A 21,373-nucleotide genomic window follows, 5' to 3' on the forward strand; every position below is an offset into this window, starting at 1 on the left:
CACCTCAGTTGTATTTAATCTTCCAACTCAATAAAGGAGACTTTCTCCAGTTCCCATTGTAAACGACTTCGAAGTCCACCGAGCACTTAGGGTGGCTCGGCCGTTCCACTTTGCCTGCCATCGGGCGCCAGCCCCGAAGCACAAGTCCCGAGCGCTGGGGATGGCGGGCTCCTCTCGCGTGCGTGGGGGCCACCCCAGGGTGCGCCCCGGCGAGGCTGGCATGTGAAGGCGCCGGCTTGGCCTGTCTTCCAGAAACACGACCATCTCCCTGCTGACCACGGATGACGCCATGGTCTCCATCGACCCCACCATGCCCGCAAACTCCGAAAGGTAAGCAGCCGGCGGCCTAGTCCGGTCCTGCCCTCCTGGTGTCTCTGACCTTCTCCGCACACAGGGACCTCTGTGGTGGTTTTGTAATGGAATGCTGTAGAAATCTGAATTTACGCCCGGGATGGGAGGGTGGGGGTGGGAGGGCCGGTGAAGGAGGCTTCGTTCAGCTGGTTCCTTACCCAGATGGTGACAGTTGTAAGCGGGCCGGGAGCCCTGTGAGCTCGGACTGGTGTTACTACCATTTCGCAGATGGGCAAACTGAGGCAGGGGGGCTGAGTGTCGAGGAGTGGGGCTACGCCTCCCTGTCCACCTCCAGAAGGGGAGCAGGACAGTCCCTGACCAGAGCCCCCGGGCACAGTTGGCATTTTCCACCGGGACGAATCCCGGCACTGATGAAGCCCCGAGGACTCCTCTCTGCACAGGGGAGGGGAGGGAGCCAGGGAAGGGATGTGGAGGGGAGGGGCAGGAGAGGGCTCAGCAGGGAACACGTTTTCCAATATGAGTACACCGTGTGTGGCAGGAGGAAGGAAGGACGGGGACTCTGAGCAGGGCCCCTCCACCTTTGATCAGCCCCGGTGCCCAGTGCTCTGCGGAGCCCTCCGTGGTCTCCCACTTCATCCTGGGGGCTGGGCGAGGCAATGTAAACTGCATCTCTGTGGGGAGCAGGAGTGCGATCAGGTTTGGGGGTGCCCCTGGGGACCCCAGTCTGTGTCTCCTGGTCCTCACTGAACACCCCTCCAAGGGACACGTGTGAATCTGGTCTGAGCCTCCAGGAGAACCTGCATCAGGCAGACCCTCACCTACCCAGCAACTGGAGGGCTCACGGCTGCCTAGTGACAGGCGACTGGGATCACCCCTGCAGGCTTACCCCACCCACCCCAGTATGTGCACACCTGAGCCCCCGGGATGGGCACCTGCTCTTCTTCCTGCCCCAGAAGCCGGCCTGCCGGCCTGCCCGCATCCGCACTAGGCTGGGTGCAGGGCCCCCAGCCCCAGGCAAGGGCACAGCCCGCCTCGGACAGCCAAGGCGTCGGTGCACAGAGCAGGTCAGATAACAAGCCCTGGGGGAGGTACAGAGTTTGGGGGACCGTGGCCAGTGCTGGCCTTCCCTGAGCACCTGGACGCCCCAGCCAGGCCTCCCCGGCCCCCCGCACCCATCAGCCTCCCTGAGTTTCACTCACCAGGAGCTTCCGCCCCCGTTTCTGTGCCCTGGGCTCCCCGGAAGGCACAGTGCTAATTGGCTCCCTAAAGACGTCAACGAAATTCCTGTAGCTCTCAGCCAGCCGCGGCCTGCCCAGCGCTCGCTGCAGGAGGAAAGCCACACGTGACCTGTCACCCTGACTTGTCCACAAGCTAAGTGACCACGTCACTCAGGCCAGTGCCTTGTCAGGGCAAGCTGGTCTCTGGTGGTGTGAAACCACATTTTTTGTTCGAATTCAGTTGAAACGGTTTGTCTATTCCATTGGTCAGCAAACTGCAGCTCAAGAGCCACATGCGGCTCTTTGGCCCCTTGAGTGTGGCTCTTCCACAAAATACCACGGCCTGGGCGAGTCTATTTTAAAGAAGTGGCGTTAGAAGAAGTTTAAGTCTTAAAAATGTGGCTCTCAAAAGAAATTTCAGTCGTTGTCCTGTTGGTATTTGGCTCCGTTGACTAATGAGTTTGCCGACCACTGGGCTATTCAGACTTTGTCCCTCGTTATGTCTGGTTTGGTGCTTGATTCTGTGGCAGCACTTCACCACAGAGGGCACCTGGTGAAGTCTGGAGATATTATGGCTGCCCCATGGGGGGAGAGGCCAGGGGGCAGCTCCATGTCCCCCATGCACAGGAGGGCCCCACACAAAAGCATCCCCTCTTCTGTGCTGAGTTCCTGCTCTTCCCCATGGCCACAACCCACTGAGCTTCCCTCCCTTCCCCGCATCAGAGAGTGTCCGGACCCCATTTTAAATAACCCGCGGCAGAATGACACAGGGGGAGACTCTCATCTCACCATGGGCTGGGTGTTCCCACTCTCTGGGAGCTGGTTACAATGGAGACTGATCACCCAGCCGCCCTGATCCATAATGACCAATAAGTAGAACAGACACGTCCCAGCCTCGTTCAGATAATGCTCGGAGGGACCTGGGTCCCACGCCTCTCCCTGGACCGGGGGCCATTCTGGCTCCCACGTGTCCCGCTGACAAAGCTGCTGCCTCTTGACCATGCCACCCCCCTGTTTCTGCCACAGCAGCGGCCAAATCCTCATCGGGAGAGAGAAACAGACGCTCAAACAGCGTAAGAAAAAATGGGGCATGTGGCCGGGCACGTGGCGAGAGGAGGGCCAGAGCGACACAGCCCGGGTGGCATCGCACCATGCTCCTCCGGCTTCCTGTGACCACAGGTGTAGTGTTCTGGTGGGTGCAGGGGCTGTGTGCCCTGAGGTGGCATACGGCGTCCCTCGGCCTAGCAGACAGGCCTCCTGGGTCCCGGCCAGGCTCCTCCCACCAAGGAGGGCACCCAGGCACTAATGTTTTCAAAAACAGACAAATGCAATCAAAGCTCAAGGCAGTTTATCCCAAGAGTAGTTTGCACCGGTTTGTTGTTGAGGGAGAGAAGGACGAGGCCCTCGACCTTGACCGAGCCGGGAGCTGGTGGGTCCCGGCGGCAGCATGCCTGGGTCTGAGAGCACCCAGCTGCTCAGAGTCCGGAGCGAGGACCAAGGAGCCAAGGCGGGCCTGGAGGGGCCGGACACTCAACCCGGGCACCTGGCTCTGAGCCGGGAGGGTTCCTGTGCCCCCTCCCAGGAGCCCCCTCGCTCCTACTCCAGCCCCACGCCCACTGTTGCTTCCGTTCCCAGTTTGGGGTTCCCCATCCCCCAGTTCGCCCATGAGAGGTTTACCTGTGCGCATGCGCAGCCGAGGTGGGCCTTTCAGGGAGAGTTGGGCTCCATTCAGGATCCTGTGGTGATGGGGGGGTCTCTTCATACGCCCATCCCACGTCCGGTCCATGGGGTGTCTGTCTTCACGCCTCTGATGCGGGGACACACGGCTGGCTCTCTCTCCATCCCCGCCTCACCTGTTAGAGCCGGCCTGGTCACAGTATCCCTAGTGCCAGCCATTCAAACAGTGGTAAGACAGGTACTTTCTTGCTTTTTTAAAATATATTTTTATTGATTTCAAAGAGGAAAGGAGAGGAGAGATAAAAACATCAAGAATGAGCCGAAACCGGTTTGGCTCAATGGTAGAGCGTCGGTCTGTGGACTGAGAGATTCCGGGTTTGATTCCGGTCAAGGGCATGTACCTTGGTTGCGGGCACATCCCCAGTGGGGGTGTGCAGGAGGCAGCTGATCGATGATTCTCTCATCGATGTTTCTAGCTCTCTATTCCTTTCTCTTCCTCTCTGTAAAAAAAATCAATAAAATATATATATATTTTTTAAAACATCAAGAATGAGAATCATTGATTGGCTGTCTCTTTCACACCCCACAATTGGGGCATGTGCCCTGACCAGAATTGAACTGTGACCTCCTGGTTCATAGGTTAACACTCAACCACTGAACCACCCAGGCTAGGCAAGAACTAATTTAAAAAAAAAAAAAAAAAAAAAAAAAAAAGAAGAAGAAAGAAAAGAAAACGAATCCAGCGAATTCTAGTTCACCTGAGCGCTTATCTCTGGGCGAGGTGTGCCGCCGTCTCTGACAGCATCTCACGGTGGCCTGTCTTCTCTCTTGCAGCACTCCCTACAAAGTGCGACCCGTGGCCCTCAAGCAACTCTCCGGTAAGGCCCTGCTATCACTTTAAAAATTAAAAGGAAAAGAAGAAAGCTCCAGGCTACCCTGTGATGAGTTGGTATTAGTTATGCATTAGCATCTAAAGCCCCAGAGGATGCCAGGATCGAAAGCCGTTTATCACTGCAGAGACAGGCTTCTACTCTGCCCATGGCAATTCCTCAGGAACACACACCACACACACACACACACACACACACACACACACACACACACCCCGCCATCCCCTCCCCAGGGACTGAGCAGACACTGGGCGGCGACATTGGGCGGCAGTCCCCTCTCGTCCTCCTGAGGTCAGTGCCTGCCCTGCCCATTTACACTCTGAGCCACAGAGGTGGGCCGTGTGCAACCTGCAGCCCTCAGGATGTCTCTGCCGGGGGCGCTGTCTCACTAAAACCCCACTTCCTCCCGGAACTGTACACTCTTACTTCTGTATGCCTTCTGCGTGATAAAATGGTCCTATTGGAGTGTATGTGTTGATGAGCTTTGGAAAATGTATATGCCCTGTAACTGCCCCACAACCAAGACACGGGACATTTACATCACCTGGAGAAGTTCCCAGGTGCCCCCTCCCAGTATCCCCCTCCCTCTACTCCTGCTCTCTGTCAGCAACCGACCCGCTTTCTGACACCGAAGATGAGATTTGATCAGATAAAAGCAATTATGTAATAGGTGTGCTCTTCTTGGCTCGACCTAATGTTTTTGAGATGTGCCCGTGTGTGGAGTGTGTCAGTAGGTCAGTCCTTTTTATAGGTGAGTCGTGTCCCGTGGTGGGAAGGACCACAGCTGGTTTATCTGGTCGCTTGCTGAAGGATCTCTGAGCTGTCTCCAGTTTTGAGTTTTATGAATAGGGCCGCTATGAGCATATATGTAGGGATGTGTATTTTCATTTCTTTGGTTTTTAATATTTTATTATTGATTTCAGAGAGGAAGGGAAAGTGAGAAAGGCAGAAACATCAATGATGATCCCTCACAACAGGGATCAAGCCTGAAAGCCAGGCATGTGCCCTAATCAGGAATTGAACTGTGTCCTCTTGGTTTGTAGATCGATGCTCAACTACTGAGCCACACCAGCTGGGCTATATTTTCATTTCTATGGGATTGAATGAGATTTCTGGATCATATGGTTAAGTATATGTCTCTGTTAGGGTTTGGTCTGTAGAATTTTAGTAAGTCTTGGATTCAAGAAATGCAAGTCCAAGGGTTTCTCTTCTTTTTCATAAACATCTTGCTTATTCTAGGTCCCTTTTATTTTCAAATAAGTTTTAGAATCAGTCTGTCATTTGGTACAAAAATAAAAGTCTACTGGGATTTTGATGGAAATTGTATTAAATATATAGACAATTTTAGAAAGAATTACTGTCTTAATGTTCAGCCTTCTGATTCATGCATATGGTATATCTCTCATTTACTAGGTTTCTTTTAATGTTTCTCTATAATGTGTTACTATAGTTGTCAGGGTAAAGTTCTTAAATACATTTTGATATATTTATTACTAAGTATTTTCTATTTTCATGCTCTTGTCAATAGATTTGTTACAATTTTTTCATTTCTAATTGTTTTTATTTTATAGAAATATAATTGCTATTGTTTATTGACCTCTCTAAACTATCACTGATTAAGTTCAATACCTTTTTGTAGATTTTCCAAGAAGCATATAGAGAATTGCTTCTTGCTTTTAAATCTAGATGCCTTTTACTTCTTTTTCTTGCCATATTGCACTAGCTAGGAGACCGAGGACAATAAGTGAGAGTGTAGATTCTTGCTTTGTTACCAATCATATGGAGTCTTCCACCATCAATTACGACATTAGCTATAATTTCCTTTAGCTGTCCTTTACCAGGGGGTTGTTATTTTTTTCTATTCCCAATTTGTTCAGAGTTTTCATTATAAATTGGTGTTGAATTTTGTCGGATGCTTTTTCTGCCTCTATTGAGAGGTTCGTGTTTTATTTCTCCTTCCTGTTAATGGTGACTTTTACTGATTGGTTCTAAATAGTTAAACTAATCTTGCATCCCTAGTACCAACTCTGTTTGGCCATGGTATATTTCCTGCATTCAATTTGCAAATGTTTTGTGAAGTGGTTGAGGGCTGTTGGTCCTAGCTTTCTCATTATATATTCATCTGACCTCATAGAACGAGTTAGGAAGGGTGCCAGGGCCTCTGGGTGATTTTTCTGAGAGGGTTTGTATGGAGTTGGCCTTGTTTCTATCTTTTTTTAAAATACATTTTATTGCTTTTTTTTTTACAGAGAGGAATAGAGAGTTAGAAACATGGATGAGAGAGAAACATCCATCAGCTGCCTCCTACACACCTCCTATTGGGGATGTGCCCGCAACCATGGTACATGCCCTTGACCGGAATCGAACCTGGGACCTTTCAGTCCACAGGCCGATGTTCTATCCACTGAGCCAAACCGGTTAGGGCCCTTGTTTCTATCTTAAGTGCTTGATAGAATCCTCAGTGAATCCTTCTGTGCTTGGAGTTTCTTTGTGGGAAGGTGTTAAATTATGAGTTCGGTTTCTTAAATAGATTAGTATATGCAGGGTTTGTACTTATCTGGAAATTCATTATAGAGATGGTGTCCATTTCATCTAAGAATGTATTGGCATGGTGTAGTTTGAAATATGTCCTAGTGATCTTTCATGTCCATAGGATGATAGTGAAATCCTCAGTTTCATTCAAGATATTAGTAATTTATATCATTTCCCTTTTTGAGTTAATTAGTCTAACTAAAGATTTATACTAGATTTTATTGATTTTATTTTTAAAGACCCAGCTTTGGGTTTTATTGGCTCCCTCTATTTGTCTCCCATTTCATTGATTTCTCCTCTTTTGCTCCTGGTCTAATTTGTTCTTCTTTTTCTATCTAATAAAGGTGGAAGCTTAGGTCATTGATTTTAAATCTTTCTCCTTTTTTATAATGATTAAAAGTTAGGGATTTCCCTCTACACATACTTTAGCTGTATCTCATACATTTTGGCTTGTTGTGTTTTCAATTTTATTCAGCTCAAAATATTTTCTAATTTACCTTGTAGTTCCTTCTCTGGTCCATTTGTTATTTAGAAGTATATTATGTAATTTTCAAATACTTGGATATTTTCCAATTATCTTTATGTTGTTGATTTCTATTAATTCTCTTCTGATCAAAAGTAAACTTTGTGTAACTTTAGCCTTTTTTTAATTTATTGAGATAAATGGTGTATCTTGGTGACTGTTTCAGGTACTTCTGGAAAGAATGTATGTTCTGCTGTTCTTGGGTGGAATAATCCAGAAATGTCAATTAGGTCAAGTTAGTTGATAGTGTATTTCAAGCTTCCTATACCTTTACTATTTTTTTTTTTTTTGTCTACTTGTTCTACTGATTAATGGAAGGTGAGATTGAAATATCCACTATATTGTGCATACATTTCTTTTTTTTCTCTCAGTTATCTTAGTTTTGGCTTCATACCGTTTCAATTTCTGTTATTCGGTACATACTTGTTTAGGATTGTTGTGTCTTCTTGATGTATCTGCTTCTTTATCCATGAAATTGTCCCTTTATCCTTGGTACTATTTTTTGTTTTAAAGTCTTCTTTATCTCCTATTAATGTAGCCACTGCAGCTCTCTTATGCGTAGTGCTCATGGTTCTATTCGTTTCCATCTTATTACTTTTAATATATCTGTGTCCTTATATTTGAAGTGGATTTCTTACAGGCAGCCTTTATCAATTCTGGCAATTTCAGTTTTCAAGAGGCATTCTTAAACCATTCACGTTACATGTAATTATGGATATGGTTGGATTTAAATCTACTACCTTGATACTCATTTTCTACTTGTCTCATTCAATCTCTTTTGAAATTTTTCTCTCTTTTCCTACATCTTTTGCATAAAGAGCATTTTTTTATTCCATTCTTTTTTCTCCACTCTCGGTTTGTGATCTTCGCTTCTTTATTGAATTTCTTTGAGGTTGCTCTTGCTTTCACAACATGTACTATCAACTTATCACAGTCTTTAATTATATTACACCGCTTCTCAGCAGTGTGAGAATCTCACAACTGTGCGCTTTCCTTTCTCCCGCCTCATTCTCTGTGCTATTTGACATTCATTTCACTCCTGTTTCCACGGGAACTCTTAATACGCCGTTACCGTTGTTTGCTCTCTGCAGTCAGTGACATTTTTCCCTTCATTCCTTTGCATAGATCCACATTTGCATTTTTTTGGTTATATTGTTGATCTCTGGACTTTGGTTCTCTCCTTAAGCAGCGTGGGCTCTGGCGGGCAGGCAGTTAAGTTACGTGTAAGTCAGTCTGGTGCCTTTGAGATGGTTTTTAAGGTTTGCTAGGACGATGACAAAGGACCCTTGCTCCAGGCACAGTTCAGTCCTACTGCTAAGGCGTGGTCCCTCTGCAGTCCTCACTGACTCCAGGCTGGCCACCGAGCATTCTCCACTCGGGGTACGTGGAGCTCAGACATTTGAATATGAGGTTGAGGGATGTTGGGGACAGATCACGTGGGACCCTGGAGGTCCATGCAGAGGCCACTGCATTAGGAGGAGGAGACATGTGGGGGTTGTGAGTGGTCAGATCCTGGCATGTTCTGAAGGAAGGGTCGGGTGATTTCCCGAATGGACGTGGGATAGGAAGGGAAGAGGTCCAAGAAGCCGCCTGAGCCTCTGAAAGGATGGAAGCTGAGGGGGCCCAGGTACAGGGCGGAGAGAGGAGCTCAGTGTTGGGTGCGTTGGGTGTGGTGTGGCTGCCGGACATCAGTGTTGAGTAGATTCCTTGAGAGGCGCCTGGAGCTCCCCCTCAGAGAGGGATGTGACGTGAGGAGTGACATGTTTGTGGCCGTGGGCGAGATGAGCTCCCCAAGGAGGGAAGGAGGGAGCAGGAGGGTCTAAGGATGGAGCCCTGAGACTCATGGACAGAATCCAGGAGAAGGGAGAAGGACATTGGCTACCTGACGCCATCCAGACACAGGACCAGGGACAAGGAAGCCCTGAGTGAGGGGTGGATGCGACAGAGATGAGCGTGGGGAAGGAAGCCCATGCTCAGAGAGTCACGTGACTGTCGGTGGAGGAAGAATATCGGGGATTCTGTGTAACTTAGGAGCCCAACTAAGCACCAATGAGAGATGGAGCGGAGGCTCCTTCGGGGAAGGAACTTAACAAAAGCCAGAGCCAGTGTGGATGGGACTGGCTGTCTTGAGATCGGAGCTCTGCCTCCCACAGGACATGGGGTGAAGGGCTGGGTTTTTACGTCCTCATGGGGTGCCCAGCAGGTGGCTGAGCGAGGAGGGGGACAGTGGACTGGGGGTTTCAGCCCCTCCCAAACCCGGGATCTTAGGAGCCCCCAAGGTTTGCTAACAAACTGCACTGCAGAGCTCAGAGCGCCATATGAATATCTCAGCAGCATGAGGTTGTTTTTTGGTGTTTTTTTTAAATATATTTTATTGATTTTTTACAGAGAGGAAAGGAGAGAGATAGAGAGTTAGAAACATCGATGAGAGAATCATCGATCAGCTGCCTCTTGCACACCCCCCACTGGGGATGTGCCCACATCCAAGATACATGCCCTTGACCGGAATCGAACCTGGAACCTTTCAGTCCGCAGGCCAACGCTCCACCACTGAGCCAAACCGGTTTCAGCATGAGGTTTTGAGTGAAGGACAGTAAAGAGCCAGGATGAGTCCAGCCTGTCTGTGGCTTCCTCTCTGCCTCCGCCCAGGACCGTCCTCCCGGCGACAGAGGGAGCTGATCTCTCCCTGGCCCCCGGGGGGGACAGTGTGTTCTCCCGTGTCAGTTGCTCAAAGGGATCCGGAGCCATGAATGGCAGCTGCCTCTGGGGTGACCCTCTCACTGACCCCTCCTAACGGGCTGTCCTTCCTTCTTTGTCTCAATCCCTGTGTCCTCCAAGGGTCTCCTGGGACCCCTCCAAATACACTTCCTGCACCCAGCTCCTGTCTCCACTCAGCTTTTGAGGGACCCAACCTGGGGGGGGGAGGGGGAGGGGAGGTTAAGAACAAAGGGCCGTCCCTCTGCCCTCCTCGCTTGTCAGTGGGTGAAATGGCCCCGGGAAAGCTCCCAACCCCACTGCGCCTCCATTTCCCCCGCAGAATAGCAATTGGGATACACGCCTCCGTGGTTCCTAAGAGGATGAATGCAGTAATTTATGCAAAATGCTTAGCACTGTGCCTGCCCCCCCCCCCCCCCCCCAGGGAGTGCTCCGTACATGGCGGCTGTCTTTTTAAATGGCCTAGAGGGCATTGTTGAGTGGCTAGTAGTTCTGTCTCTCCGGACCTGCTGGGTCTTCACAGAACCGGCGGAATGCCTCCTGCAGCTAACACTGCTGGCTCCATTCTCACTCGCACAGGAAGATGCTGCTTGAAATCTGAGCGCACACACATGTTGTTTGTGAGACATAATACAGCTTCTTAATAACATCTTCTATTTTTAGTGCAATTTCATTGCAAACAGCTTTAGAATCACAGCCTTAGTCATCCTGATTTGCATTATTTTTTAAACAACAAGAGCGCAGTGTATGAAATGAACACTCACCACGCTCCTGCCCTGCCCGGAGCGCTCGCTCCGCTTCTGTTTCCTGCCGCTTCCTGGGCTTGTGGTCCGTGCCCCGCCACCGCGGTGGTCTCCTGGGCAAAGACAGCACCACGCAGACCCTCAGCGCCACAAGCGTGGTGGCCAACACTAACACCGGGTCCAGGGGTCATGGATGTAGAACCCCATGTAGTAAAGACGGTGACCTCTGCCAGCACTGCAAGCACCTCACGGTCCCTGCCTCCGGGCCTTCCCGGGACCAGCAGAACCCACACACGTCCATGTCCCGCGTAACTGCGCGGTGAGACAACAGACGTGAAATGCCCAGGTTGACGGGCTCCAATAAAAGCACATATGCCTGGCCTGGCCAGTGTGGCTCCGTGGTTGAGCATGGACCTATGAACCAGGATGTCACCGTTCGATTCCCGGTCAGGGCACATGCCCCAGTTGCTGGCTCAGTCTTCAGTAGGGGGTGTGCAGGAGGCAGCCGATCAATGATTCTCTCTCATCACTGATGTTTCTATCTCTGTATCTCTCCCTTCCTCTCTGAAATCAATGAAAAAATTTTAAATATAGCCCTGACTGTTTTGGCTCAGTGGATACAGCGTCGGCCTGTGGACTGAGGGGTCCCGGGTTCCATTCCAGTCAAGGGCATGTACCTTGGTTGTGGGCACATCCCCAATGGGGGGTGTGCAAGAGGGAGCTGATCGATGTTTCTCTCATTGATGTTTCTAACTCTCTATCCCTCTTCTTTCCTCTATGTAAAAAAAAAATCAGTAAAGTATATTTTTAAAAAAGAAAAATTTTTTAATATATAATATTTTTTACATGCACACATGCCTGTAACTGGGCCCCAGTCAAGACAAAAGGCATTCCCATCACCCAGAATAGTTTCTGGTGCCACTCTTCTCCAGCCTGCTCACACCACCCCCACAGGGGCCTTCCTCCTCCTCATTTCGTGAGTTTCATCCTCTGTGAACGGCTTCCTCCACTTCAGGTTTTTAAGCATCAGGTCTTTAAGACGCGAGCATTTGCTCATTAACTTTTGTGTTGCTGAGTCGTACACCATCGTGTGAAGATCCACAGCTGATTCTTAAACCCTCCTGGTGATGGACACTGGGGTCATTTCCAGGTTGGGGTTAAGCCACCTGACGCATTGCACAAGTCTCATTGCAGACATGTCCGTGATCCTGGGTGGCACATCAAGAGGGATGCCGCTGGTTCCGGTGACAAGTGTGTTTCACTTCATAGGGAACTGCCACACCGTCCCCCGAGGGACGTCCCGTCCCACCGCCCGCCAGCAGTGTGTGGGTGACCAGTGGTCCCCCGGCCAGCGCAGCACCAGGCATGCTCGGTGGTTTTCATTTGAGACGTTTAAGTAGGCACAGAGCAATGCTTCATGATGGCCCAGAGTGTGTCTCTTTGGATAGCTGATTGTTCAGCCTGATTGTAAGGTGCTTACTGGCTACTCGAATATCCCACTGTGGGAAGTGTCTGCTCTCAGTATTTTGCTCGTTGTTTAAAGTGGCTTGGAGTGCCTTTTTATCACTGGTTTGTAGGAAATTCTGAATATTTTGGATATAGCTCATTGGTCAGGTATATGTTTGGCAAACGTGTTTCTCAGTTTGTGACATACCTTTTTCATTTTCTTAATGAGGACACTGGCTGGAGTTTTTAATTTGATGAAGCCTAATTTAACAAATTTCTCTTTTGTTTTGTATTTTCTGTGTCTTCTCTTAGATCCCTTTTCTACTCTTGGGTCATGAAGATCAATTTTTAGGAGATTTAGACTTATAGCTGCTATATTGTCATCTTCGATTCATCTTAATTTTTTTTTAATGTTATTGATTTCAGAGAGAAAGGGAGAAGGAGAGAGAAAGTAATATCAATGAGAGAGGATCATTGATCAGCTGCCTCCTGCACACCCCACAATGGGGATCGAGCCCACAACCCAAACATGTGCGCTGACTGGGAATCGAATCATGACCTCCTGATTCATAGGTGGACGCTCAAGCGCTGAGCCATGCCAGCTGGGCCATTTTAAGTTAATTTTATATGTGGTGTGAGGTAGGGATTGACAGTCTTTTTTTTCTGGCACATTTATCCAGTTGTTTCAGCTCCACTTGTTAAAATGGCTTTCCTTTCCCACCTTCGCTGAAAATTGTGTGTCTCTCTATGTGAGGGTTTCTTTGTGGACTCTGTTCTGTGACGCTGAACTAGTTGTCTGCTGACACCTCCGCCACGCTGGCTTCATCACTAGGGCTTGAAATCAGGTAGTCTTCCACCTATGTGCTTCCTTTTCAGTTGCTTTGGTTCCATGGGTCCTTTTCCCTCCAAAATTTAGAATAAATTGACAAGTTAATTCTTGATTCTAAAATGACTTTGATCAAGCCCGGCCTGGCGTGGCTCAGTGGTTGAGCGTCAACCTATGAATTAGGAGGTCATGGCTCGATTCCCGGTCAGGGCACATGCCCAAGTTGTAGGCTCCATCCCCAGTGTGGAGTGTGTAGGAGGCAACCAAGCAATGATTCTCTCTCGTCATGGATGTTTCTATCTCTCTCTCTCACGCTCTGACATCAATAAAAATATTTTTTTTAAATGAAATGACTCTGATTGGGATTGCATTCAATATATTTCTGAACAACATGGAGTTTTCCAGTCCATGAACGGGACACATCCCTCCACTCAGCCAAGTTCTCCAGCTTCCAGGGAGGGAGTCCTGCCTCCCTTTTGTGAAATCTGCTCCTCAGCGTTTTCTGTTTTCTAGTGTTATTGTTAACGGACTCTCAATTTAACTCCCTGTTTGTTTGCTGCTAGTTTATAACAAATATAACACATTTCTGTGGGCTGGCCTGGTGCCTTCTGACATTCATTCATTAGTTCTGGTGCTTACTTTATAGATTCCTAGGGGTTTCCATAGAGACGATGATATCATCTGATAATGAAGACAGTTTTGCTTCTTGCATCCCAGTCTTTGTTTTTATTTCTGTTCCTCGCCTTGCTGAACTAGTTGAGCCTCCAGGATCATTAAGTGGGAATGAGAGGGAGCAGTCATCCCTGCCTTCCCCCTGGACACGCTTACAGCTGCGGCATTAAAGCTCCATCTGCCGATGTCCACGTCTGAATCATGTTAGGGTTTGTGTCTAAGCTCATCTTGCTACAGCCTCTACAGTTGTGTGCAACACAGATGGAGCGAGAACTTTGGTCTGCAAAAACGGCCCCGTCTTTTCATAGGTTTTAGCCGAACTCCTGTCATTGGCACCATCATCGTTTATTGGATCAGAGTTTACCCTGACGGAGCTCTTCCTGAAACTAGTCTTGTGAGGCCATGGGACGCGATGGCCAAACCCAGACATGATGAACCGGAGTTCACCCCCTTTGACTTCACCACAATTAGACTTTCCCACGGGTCCCTTATCACTCCGGTTATCAGGGAGCGGGCAAAGTCCGGCCAGCGGGCGCCGTCAGCTGCTCGTCCTCAAGCTCAAATCCACCGGGGGGCATTCTCCAGAGAACGTCATCCTCACGTCCTTCTCCCTCGAAGCTGGCTTCATGAGCATGGCGGAGGGGCTCGTTCAGAGCTGGGGGGAGGTGTGTGTGTGGAAGACCTTTTTGGGTTAAGAGTGCGCTGCCCCGCCTTTGCAGCCCTAAATGGGGACGTGACTTGGCCGTGTTGTGATTTGGCCTCATCTCTAGATCACGCAGCCACGTAGGGTTATTAGGAGAATTAAGTGATAAAGTATGCAAATCACTAAGAACAGGCCTGGCACAGAAAGGCCCAATAAAGATGGTGTGGCCGTCACAGTCTGTACCACAGGAGAGGAAATGGCGCTGTCCCAGAGGCTGCGCCCCTTCCAGGCATTCTTCCGCTTGCCCACAGCCTGGGGGAGCGGAGGGCGTGGGGAGCATTGCACCCAGACTTTGGAAGTCCAGCTGAAACTGTGCAGAGCATGAGGTCCCCTCTCCCAGGAGGAGCAGCCCAGGTCGGGGTGAAACATCCCCCATATTTCCAAACCTGCTCCTCAGGCCCCTTCCATCTGCCGTGCTTTCTCTGTGTCGTCGGAATGACACAGTCTCTGGCCAGAGTCACACCGCAAGCCATCTGGGACATCCGAACCCTGGGCTGCTGATAAACACGAGTGATTTCTCGGAAGGGCAGGCCACGGAAAGGGCTCCTGTGCCTTTAAGAGGTGAGGAGAGGTCCCTGTTGACCATATAACTTTATTGTGCTCCCGGGTTATAAAGGAACCTTCCCCGATCTGCACGCCTAGTTTATGGCGTTCATAAACAGTGAGCTGCCAATGACCGCTCCCGGGGCCAGGACGTCCTCCAGCGGCTGGCGGGGCCGGGAGAGCAGGAACGGGACAGGTGAGCGCACCCTCCTGCTTCCCTGGGAGCGGGCAGTGACACCCCAAGAAGGAGTGGAGAGAGGCAAACGGGGAGTGACCACCCCCTCCTAGGCAGAGCCCTGGAAAGAATGGAAAGAATTCACCCCCTTCCCCCCGAATCAGGAATTCAGGGGAGCCTGTCTCTTTGGAGCCACACAATGCGGGTTGCTTTCTGTCCTGCAACATAAGACGCCCCCCCTGAGGGGCGGCAGTGTTTTGGTTTGGAGGCCTTGGGAGCATGTCTGTTGCATGCATGCTTCCTGGAGAATGCTCAGCAGCTCGCTCCACTGCTTGGGGTGAGAATGATGAGGTGAAACAGCTCGCTCAGCACATCCTAGTGACGCGGTGTGGGCCACAGCGGCCCTCGTAGCAAGGGAGACGGGGCCAGTGGTGAACGTCAAGGCACCTCACGCACGCCTGCAGGTCTTGTTCATGGCACCACTGGGGACTCAAAGGCATGGGATCCAAATGCCCGTGCTGACACCGGTGCGTCTTCCCTCCGTGCGCGGGCTCGGGGCCAGCGGTGGCGAGGGCCAGGTCTGCATGCTATTGTCCAGGGAGGCATCCCAGCCCGCTCAGTGTGCAAAGGGCTGTTGTTATTGTTATTGTTATTGTTATTGTTATTGTTATTGCTATTGCTATTGCTATTGTTATTGTTATTGTTATTGTTATTGTTATTGTTATTGTTCAGCACCAGATGAAGCGATACGCTCAGCAGCGGCTGGGCCACGAGGCGAGTGTGTCACAGTGAGCGAACGTTGAGAGCAGGGATTGCCGTCGGTGTGGCCCTGTGGCTCTGTGAAAGCAGATGTCCACGGGGTTTGTGCTGGGGAGACTCTGGCTTCTGTGAGGCAGTAAACAATTCCTGGAAGGGGTGGGGGAGGCAGAGGCAGGTTCCTCGAACTGTCTGCTGCCGCTCCAGGCGGAGCTGGGGCCTGGCCTCGGGGCATCGGGAAACGCAGGCTCGTAGACTCTGCCCTGGGCGCCCGTGCCTGCGAGCAGCTGCGTAAGTAAACACCGCCGGGAGGCGGCCCCTCCCGCCACCCCGAGACTCTATCCTGCCCGTGAGCCCCAAGAGGCAGCGCCACCGGCATCTCCCCGGGGAGGGTAGTCCATCTCATCTCCCCAGGGCAGGTCCTGAGGCCGCAAAGGGCAGATCCGTGGCCTGACGCTGGGCTGTTTGCACAGCGCCCTAAAATCGGGGGCCCGGCCTCCGCCAGCCTCTCAGGTTGCCCCGGGCCTCCATGGAAGTCTTATCTCACATGAGATACTCCACCAGCCCCAGGACTTCCCCGTCGGTGCCTGTCAGCCGGGAAGCCGGCCAGACAAGCACCCAGCAGCTCATGCAGGGCAGTCAGTCCAAGGGTGACCGGCTGCACGGCAGCCCAGGCTTGAAGAGGCCGATGATGACCCCCCTGAAACCTCTACCCTGGATGGTCCGAATCTTCTGCCTTTAAAGCCATCGGTGCCGAGGCGCCCACCACAGGAAGCCTGCAGCGGTGGCCTCGTGGCCTGCCGTGTGCCCAGGAGCCAGGACCCTCTGTGTAATAGGCCGGCTGTGCTCGAGGAGCAGTGTCCTCTGGAGGACACGGAAGTGGCCCGGGATCCTTTGCGCGTTGCAGGGTTCTCATTGCGATCCATCCCGCTGGTTGTGTGTGGCGACAGTTTAGTCCTTTTCCCTGCTGAGCTGCGTTCTATCTGTAAGGATCCTCCGGAGTCTATGCTGCTGTCCCGTCTCTCAGCATCTCATTTCTATTCTCCCGATTTCCTCGAAGAGTCCAGGCCCACAGGAACCCCCACAGACCCAGTCATGGGCACCCCTGAATTGCTGGTCATCCTGAAAGCTGTTAAGAAATTCTCAAAGCCGCATGACTTGAATGTGCACTGATTTGTAAATGCGTGCCATGCGGCAGCACAGGGGAGAGTCGGGGGAGGGGAGGCCTATACCCTGTCAGGTTTTTTTTCTGAGGGTGTGTGGTTTGGCCCCTTGTGATTGAAAACTGCTGTGGCCCCTACGTCCAGGGGTTTGGGGCGCTCAGGGCTCTGGGGCACATTCCAGACATTGCAGACAGGGCTCTGGAGGTGGGACCCCCAGACTCGGCCTGTTACCCCCAGGGAGCAGGAATTCACCAGGGAAGTCACTGGAGGAAGAGAGGGCGGTCGGGAGCCTCAGTGAGGTAACACCTGTGGCTGTCGGGAACCCCGCACTGTAATGACAACCCCTGCAGCTGACAGCACACAGTGATGTCATCACAACAATAACAAGAGCTCATACCAGCAGCGCTCACAGCGGCCCTGGCCAGAGTCCTCCCACAAATTAAGTCACGGTTTGTTTTGAAGTGCTGGAATCCGCTGGGAGGAAGCAGTGGCGGCTGCAGGAATTGCAATAAGCCAGGTGGGAGGGAGGCTCCATTTCCTGAGCTGGGCTCAGGGCATGGAGGGGAGAGAAGGGGAGGGGGCTGGCCTTGTGCACAGAGGCTGGAAATCGCATTGAGGCATGAAAATCCCACGATGCTCAAAGGATCACACCCACCAAAGTCAAAAGGAAAATCCCTCCTGAACTCTTTTCTTCTATTCTCTCTCTAAAAAGTTTTTTTTTACTTTTTATGTTAAAATAATGGGGGAAAAAATACAGTCGAAACCGGTTAGGCTCAGTGGATAGAGCATCGGCCTGAGGACTGAAAGGTCCCAGGTTCTATTCCGGTCAAGGGCATGTACCTTGGTTGCAGGCACATCCCCAGGAGGGGGTGTGCAGCTGATCAATGATTCTCTCTCATCGATGTTTCTAACTCTCTGTCCCTCTGTCTTCCTCTCTGTAAAAAAATCAATAAAAATATTTTTTTAAATAAATAAATTTGCTATCAGCCTGGCATTTCCAAGTCAGCCCAAAATAACATGTTAAAAAATATATATATATACAGAGCCCTGTAGCCTTTCCTCATTTTCCCGCCCGGGTCACATCTTCACAGTGAGATTCCGCAGTCGGGCTGACACCGATCCAGGCCGGACACAGAGTGCTCCACCCCACAGTTCCTCGTGCTGCCCTCGTACGGCCACACCAAGTTCCTTCCCTTCCCACCAGCTCCTCATCCCCTGGCAATCCCGTGTGTCCTGTTTCCATCATCTCTCCTTTCCACAGTGTCCGATGGATGCGGTCCTTCGGTAGGAAGCTGCCATTGGCTTCACTCTCCGGAAATGCATCCCGGGGGCTGCGATAGCTCAGGCCTCTTCATTGCCGAGCTGTTTCAGGGTGGACTGCCGTTTGTTTACCTGTCCTCCCACCGAAGGGCGTGTGGGCTGTCCCAGTTTATTACAAATAAAGCCGTTGGGAACATCATGTACAGGCCTTTGTGTGAATATAAAATTCCACTTCTCTGCTTTGGGGTCCGATTGCTCAGTCATACGGTAGTTGCATCTGTAGAATTTTTAAGAAGCTGCCAAACCTTTTCCCAGAACGGCCGCACCATTTTACATTCCCACCAGCAATGTGTGTGACCCACAGCTCCACCAGCCTTTGGTGTTGTCACTGTTTTGTTTTGTTTTTTTATTTTAGCCTTTTTGATAAACGTGCACTGATTCTCTGTGTGGTTTTGATTTGCATTTCCTAATGGTGAGAGATGCTCAGTATCTTTTCATGTCTGTATTCTCCGTCCGTATATGCTCTGCAGTAAAGTGCCAGCATCTCTTGTCCATTTTCAAATTGGATCCTTTGGTTTTTACTGCTGAGTTTTGATAGTAATGTTCATAATCTATATTCAAGTCTCTGTCAGCTGTGTGGTTTGCAAATATTTTCTCCAAGACTGGAGCTTGTTTCTTCATCATCTTAACATGATTGTTCTCAGAACAAAAGTGTCCATGTTGATGAAATTCAGTTTATCAGTTTTTCCTTGTATGGACTGTGGTTTTGGTGTCAAATCAAAGAATTCCCTGCATTGCCCAAGATCCTGAAGATTTTCTCCTATTTTTTTCCCTAAAATGTTACAGTTTTATATTTTTTATCTGTGGTCCATTTTGCATTAATTTTTATATAAACTGTGTTGAGGGTTAGTTCGTGGCTCATTTTTCTGCCTGTGAGTGTTTAATTGCTTCAGCAGCGCCTGTTGATAAGACTCTTTCCTCCATTAAACTTTTAATCCTATATAATAAAAGCCTAATATGCTAAGTGTCTGGTCATCCCCTCCACCATTCAACCAGTCAAAGCATAATATGCTAATGATATGCTAAGACCACTCAACCGCTCCCTATGAAGTGCACTGAGTATAAGGGAGCAGTCAACCGGTCAACCAGTCCCTATGACATGCACTGATCACCAGGGGGCAGATGCTCTGATTGGTAGGTTAGCTTGCTTCTGGGGTCTGGCCAATTGGGACTGAGGGAGATGGCCGGACACGCTCTGGAGCACTCCCTCAGTCCCTCCCCAGCTGGCCAACCTCCCGTGTCTCTCCCCAGCCCCGATCATGCATCTGAGGGGTCCCTCAGCCTAGCCTGCACCTTCTCACAATCTGGGACCCTACGGGGGATGTCAAAGAGCCAGTTTCAGCTTGATCCCGAAGGCCAGGCCGAGGGACTCTACTGGTGCATGAATTCGTGTCCCGGGCCTCTAGTTTTAAAATAATTAAAGATGCACACAGTTGTAAGAAAAAATACGAACAGAGCCCCTGTAGCTTTTACTCATTTTCCCACAATGATCACATCTTTGCAAGCTACACTGAGATACCACAATCGGGCTGTTGGCACTGACACAGTCCAGACACAGAATGTCCCATCCCACAGGGTCCATCTCAGAGCCACACCCAACTCCCTTCCATTGTGACCCCCATCAAAATCAGCTGTGCATATTTGTGTGGCGAGGATCCTGGGTTCTCTGTTCTGTTCCATCGATCTCTGTGTCTGTCCCTCGGTATCTTTCCCAATGTCACACCGTCTTGATGATAGTAGCTGTATATTAAGTCCTAAAATTAGATTGGCAATTCCTCTCATTTTATCTTCTTTTTCTAAATTGTTTTAGCAATTCTAGTTCATTTTTGTTTTCATATAAATGTTAGAAAATACTGTCTATTTCTACAAAAAGTCAATCCTGCTGAGGTTTTGGCAGAAGTTGTGTTAAACCTGTCTATCAATTTGAGGAGAATTGACATCTCTACTATGTTGAAGCTTCCAGGTAGATCTCATTTATTTATATCTTCTGTGATTTCTTTCCTGGATATTTTGTGGTTCCCAGCATGCATTTTCTGCATGTGCTTTGTTATATTTTTACCTAAAGTTTTTGACGTGTTTGTAAGTGGCCTTGTGATTTCATTTCAGCATATGGTCATTGGTCATATATGTAAATACAACGGATTGCATGTATATGTCTTGTATCCTGTGACCTTGCTGAAAACACTTGTTAGTCCTAAGAGGGTTTTTATAGATCCCGTGGAATTTTCTATGTAGACAATTGTGTCATCAGCAAACAGGGATGGTTATATTTCTTCCCCTCTCATTTGCATGCCTTTCACTTCCTTGTCTTGCCTTGTTGCACCAGCGGGCACTGCCAGCACGGTGCTGAGTAAGTGCAATGAGAGAGGTCCTTGCTTTGTCACACCCTCAGGGAAAAGCATTCAGTCTTTCACCATCATTAAATATAATGTTAGCTCTAGGTTTCTTGCAGATTTTTTTTTTTTATCAACTTGAAGTTCCCCTCTTTTTCTGTTTTTCTGAAGCTTTTATCATGAACAGATGTTGAATTTCTTCAAGTGCTTTTTATGAATTGATAGGATCGTATAATTTTTTCTTCTTTAGCCTGTTAATGTGGTTGATTACATCGATTTTTTAATATTAAGCCAGCCTTGCATCCCTGAAATAAACTCCACTTGATCTCAATGTATAATTATTTTTCTATATTGCTGAATTCTATTTGCTAACTAAAGGGCTTTTACATTGGTATTCATGAGGGAAGTTGGTCGGTATTGTCTTTTTGGTTGTCTTTGGATTTGGTATCAAATTAATACAAGCTTCATAAAGTGAATCCAGACGTGTCCCCTCCTTTTCTGTTTTCTGGAAGAAGTTGTCACAACCCACAGGTTGAGAACCGCTCGCAGGGTCACCTAAGACCATCAGAAAACACAGATATTTACATTACGATTCATTAACAGTAGCAAAATTACAGTTATGAAGTAGCAATGAAAATAATTTTATGGTTGGGGGTCACCACAACATGAAGAATTGTATTAAAGGGTCACAGCATTAGAAAGACTGAGAACTACTGCTCTAGTAAAACCATCTGTACCTGAAAATTTCTTGGGGGGAGGGGGTTAATTAGAAATTTAATTTCCTCAATAGTGACAGGCTGTTCAGATTACTTCTTTCATATTGGATG

The 21,373-nt window shown here is 49.3% G+C and overlaps 1 protein-coding gene across 2 annotated transcripts in view; it reads left to right on the forward strand.

The window, feature by feature from the left end:
- PDE9A (phosphodiesterase 9A) overlaps window positions 1-21,373 on the forward strand; it is an 87,254-nt gene that overhangs the window by 31,678 nt on the left and 34,203 nt on the right. For both annotated transcript variants that reach the window (XM_084873643.1, XM_084873642.1), the window contains exons 3-4: window positions 253-330; window positions 4,041-4,084. In XM_084873643.1, coding sequence (XP_084729769.1) covers window positions 253-330; window positions 4,041-4,084 — 122 coding nt within the window. The remainder of the gene's footprint in view (window positions 1-252; window positions 331-4,040; window positions 4,085-21,373) is intronic.

Source organism: Pipistrellus hanaki, assembly GCF_964339955.1.
Source record: "Pipistrellus hanaki genome assembly, chromosome: 2".
Classification (NCBI taxonomy): domain Eukaryota; kingdom Metazoa; phylum Chordata; class Mammalia; order Chiroptera; family Vespertilionidae; genus Pipistrellus; species Pipistrellus hanaki.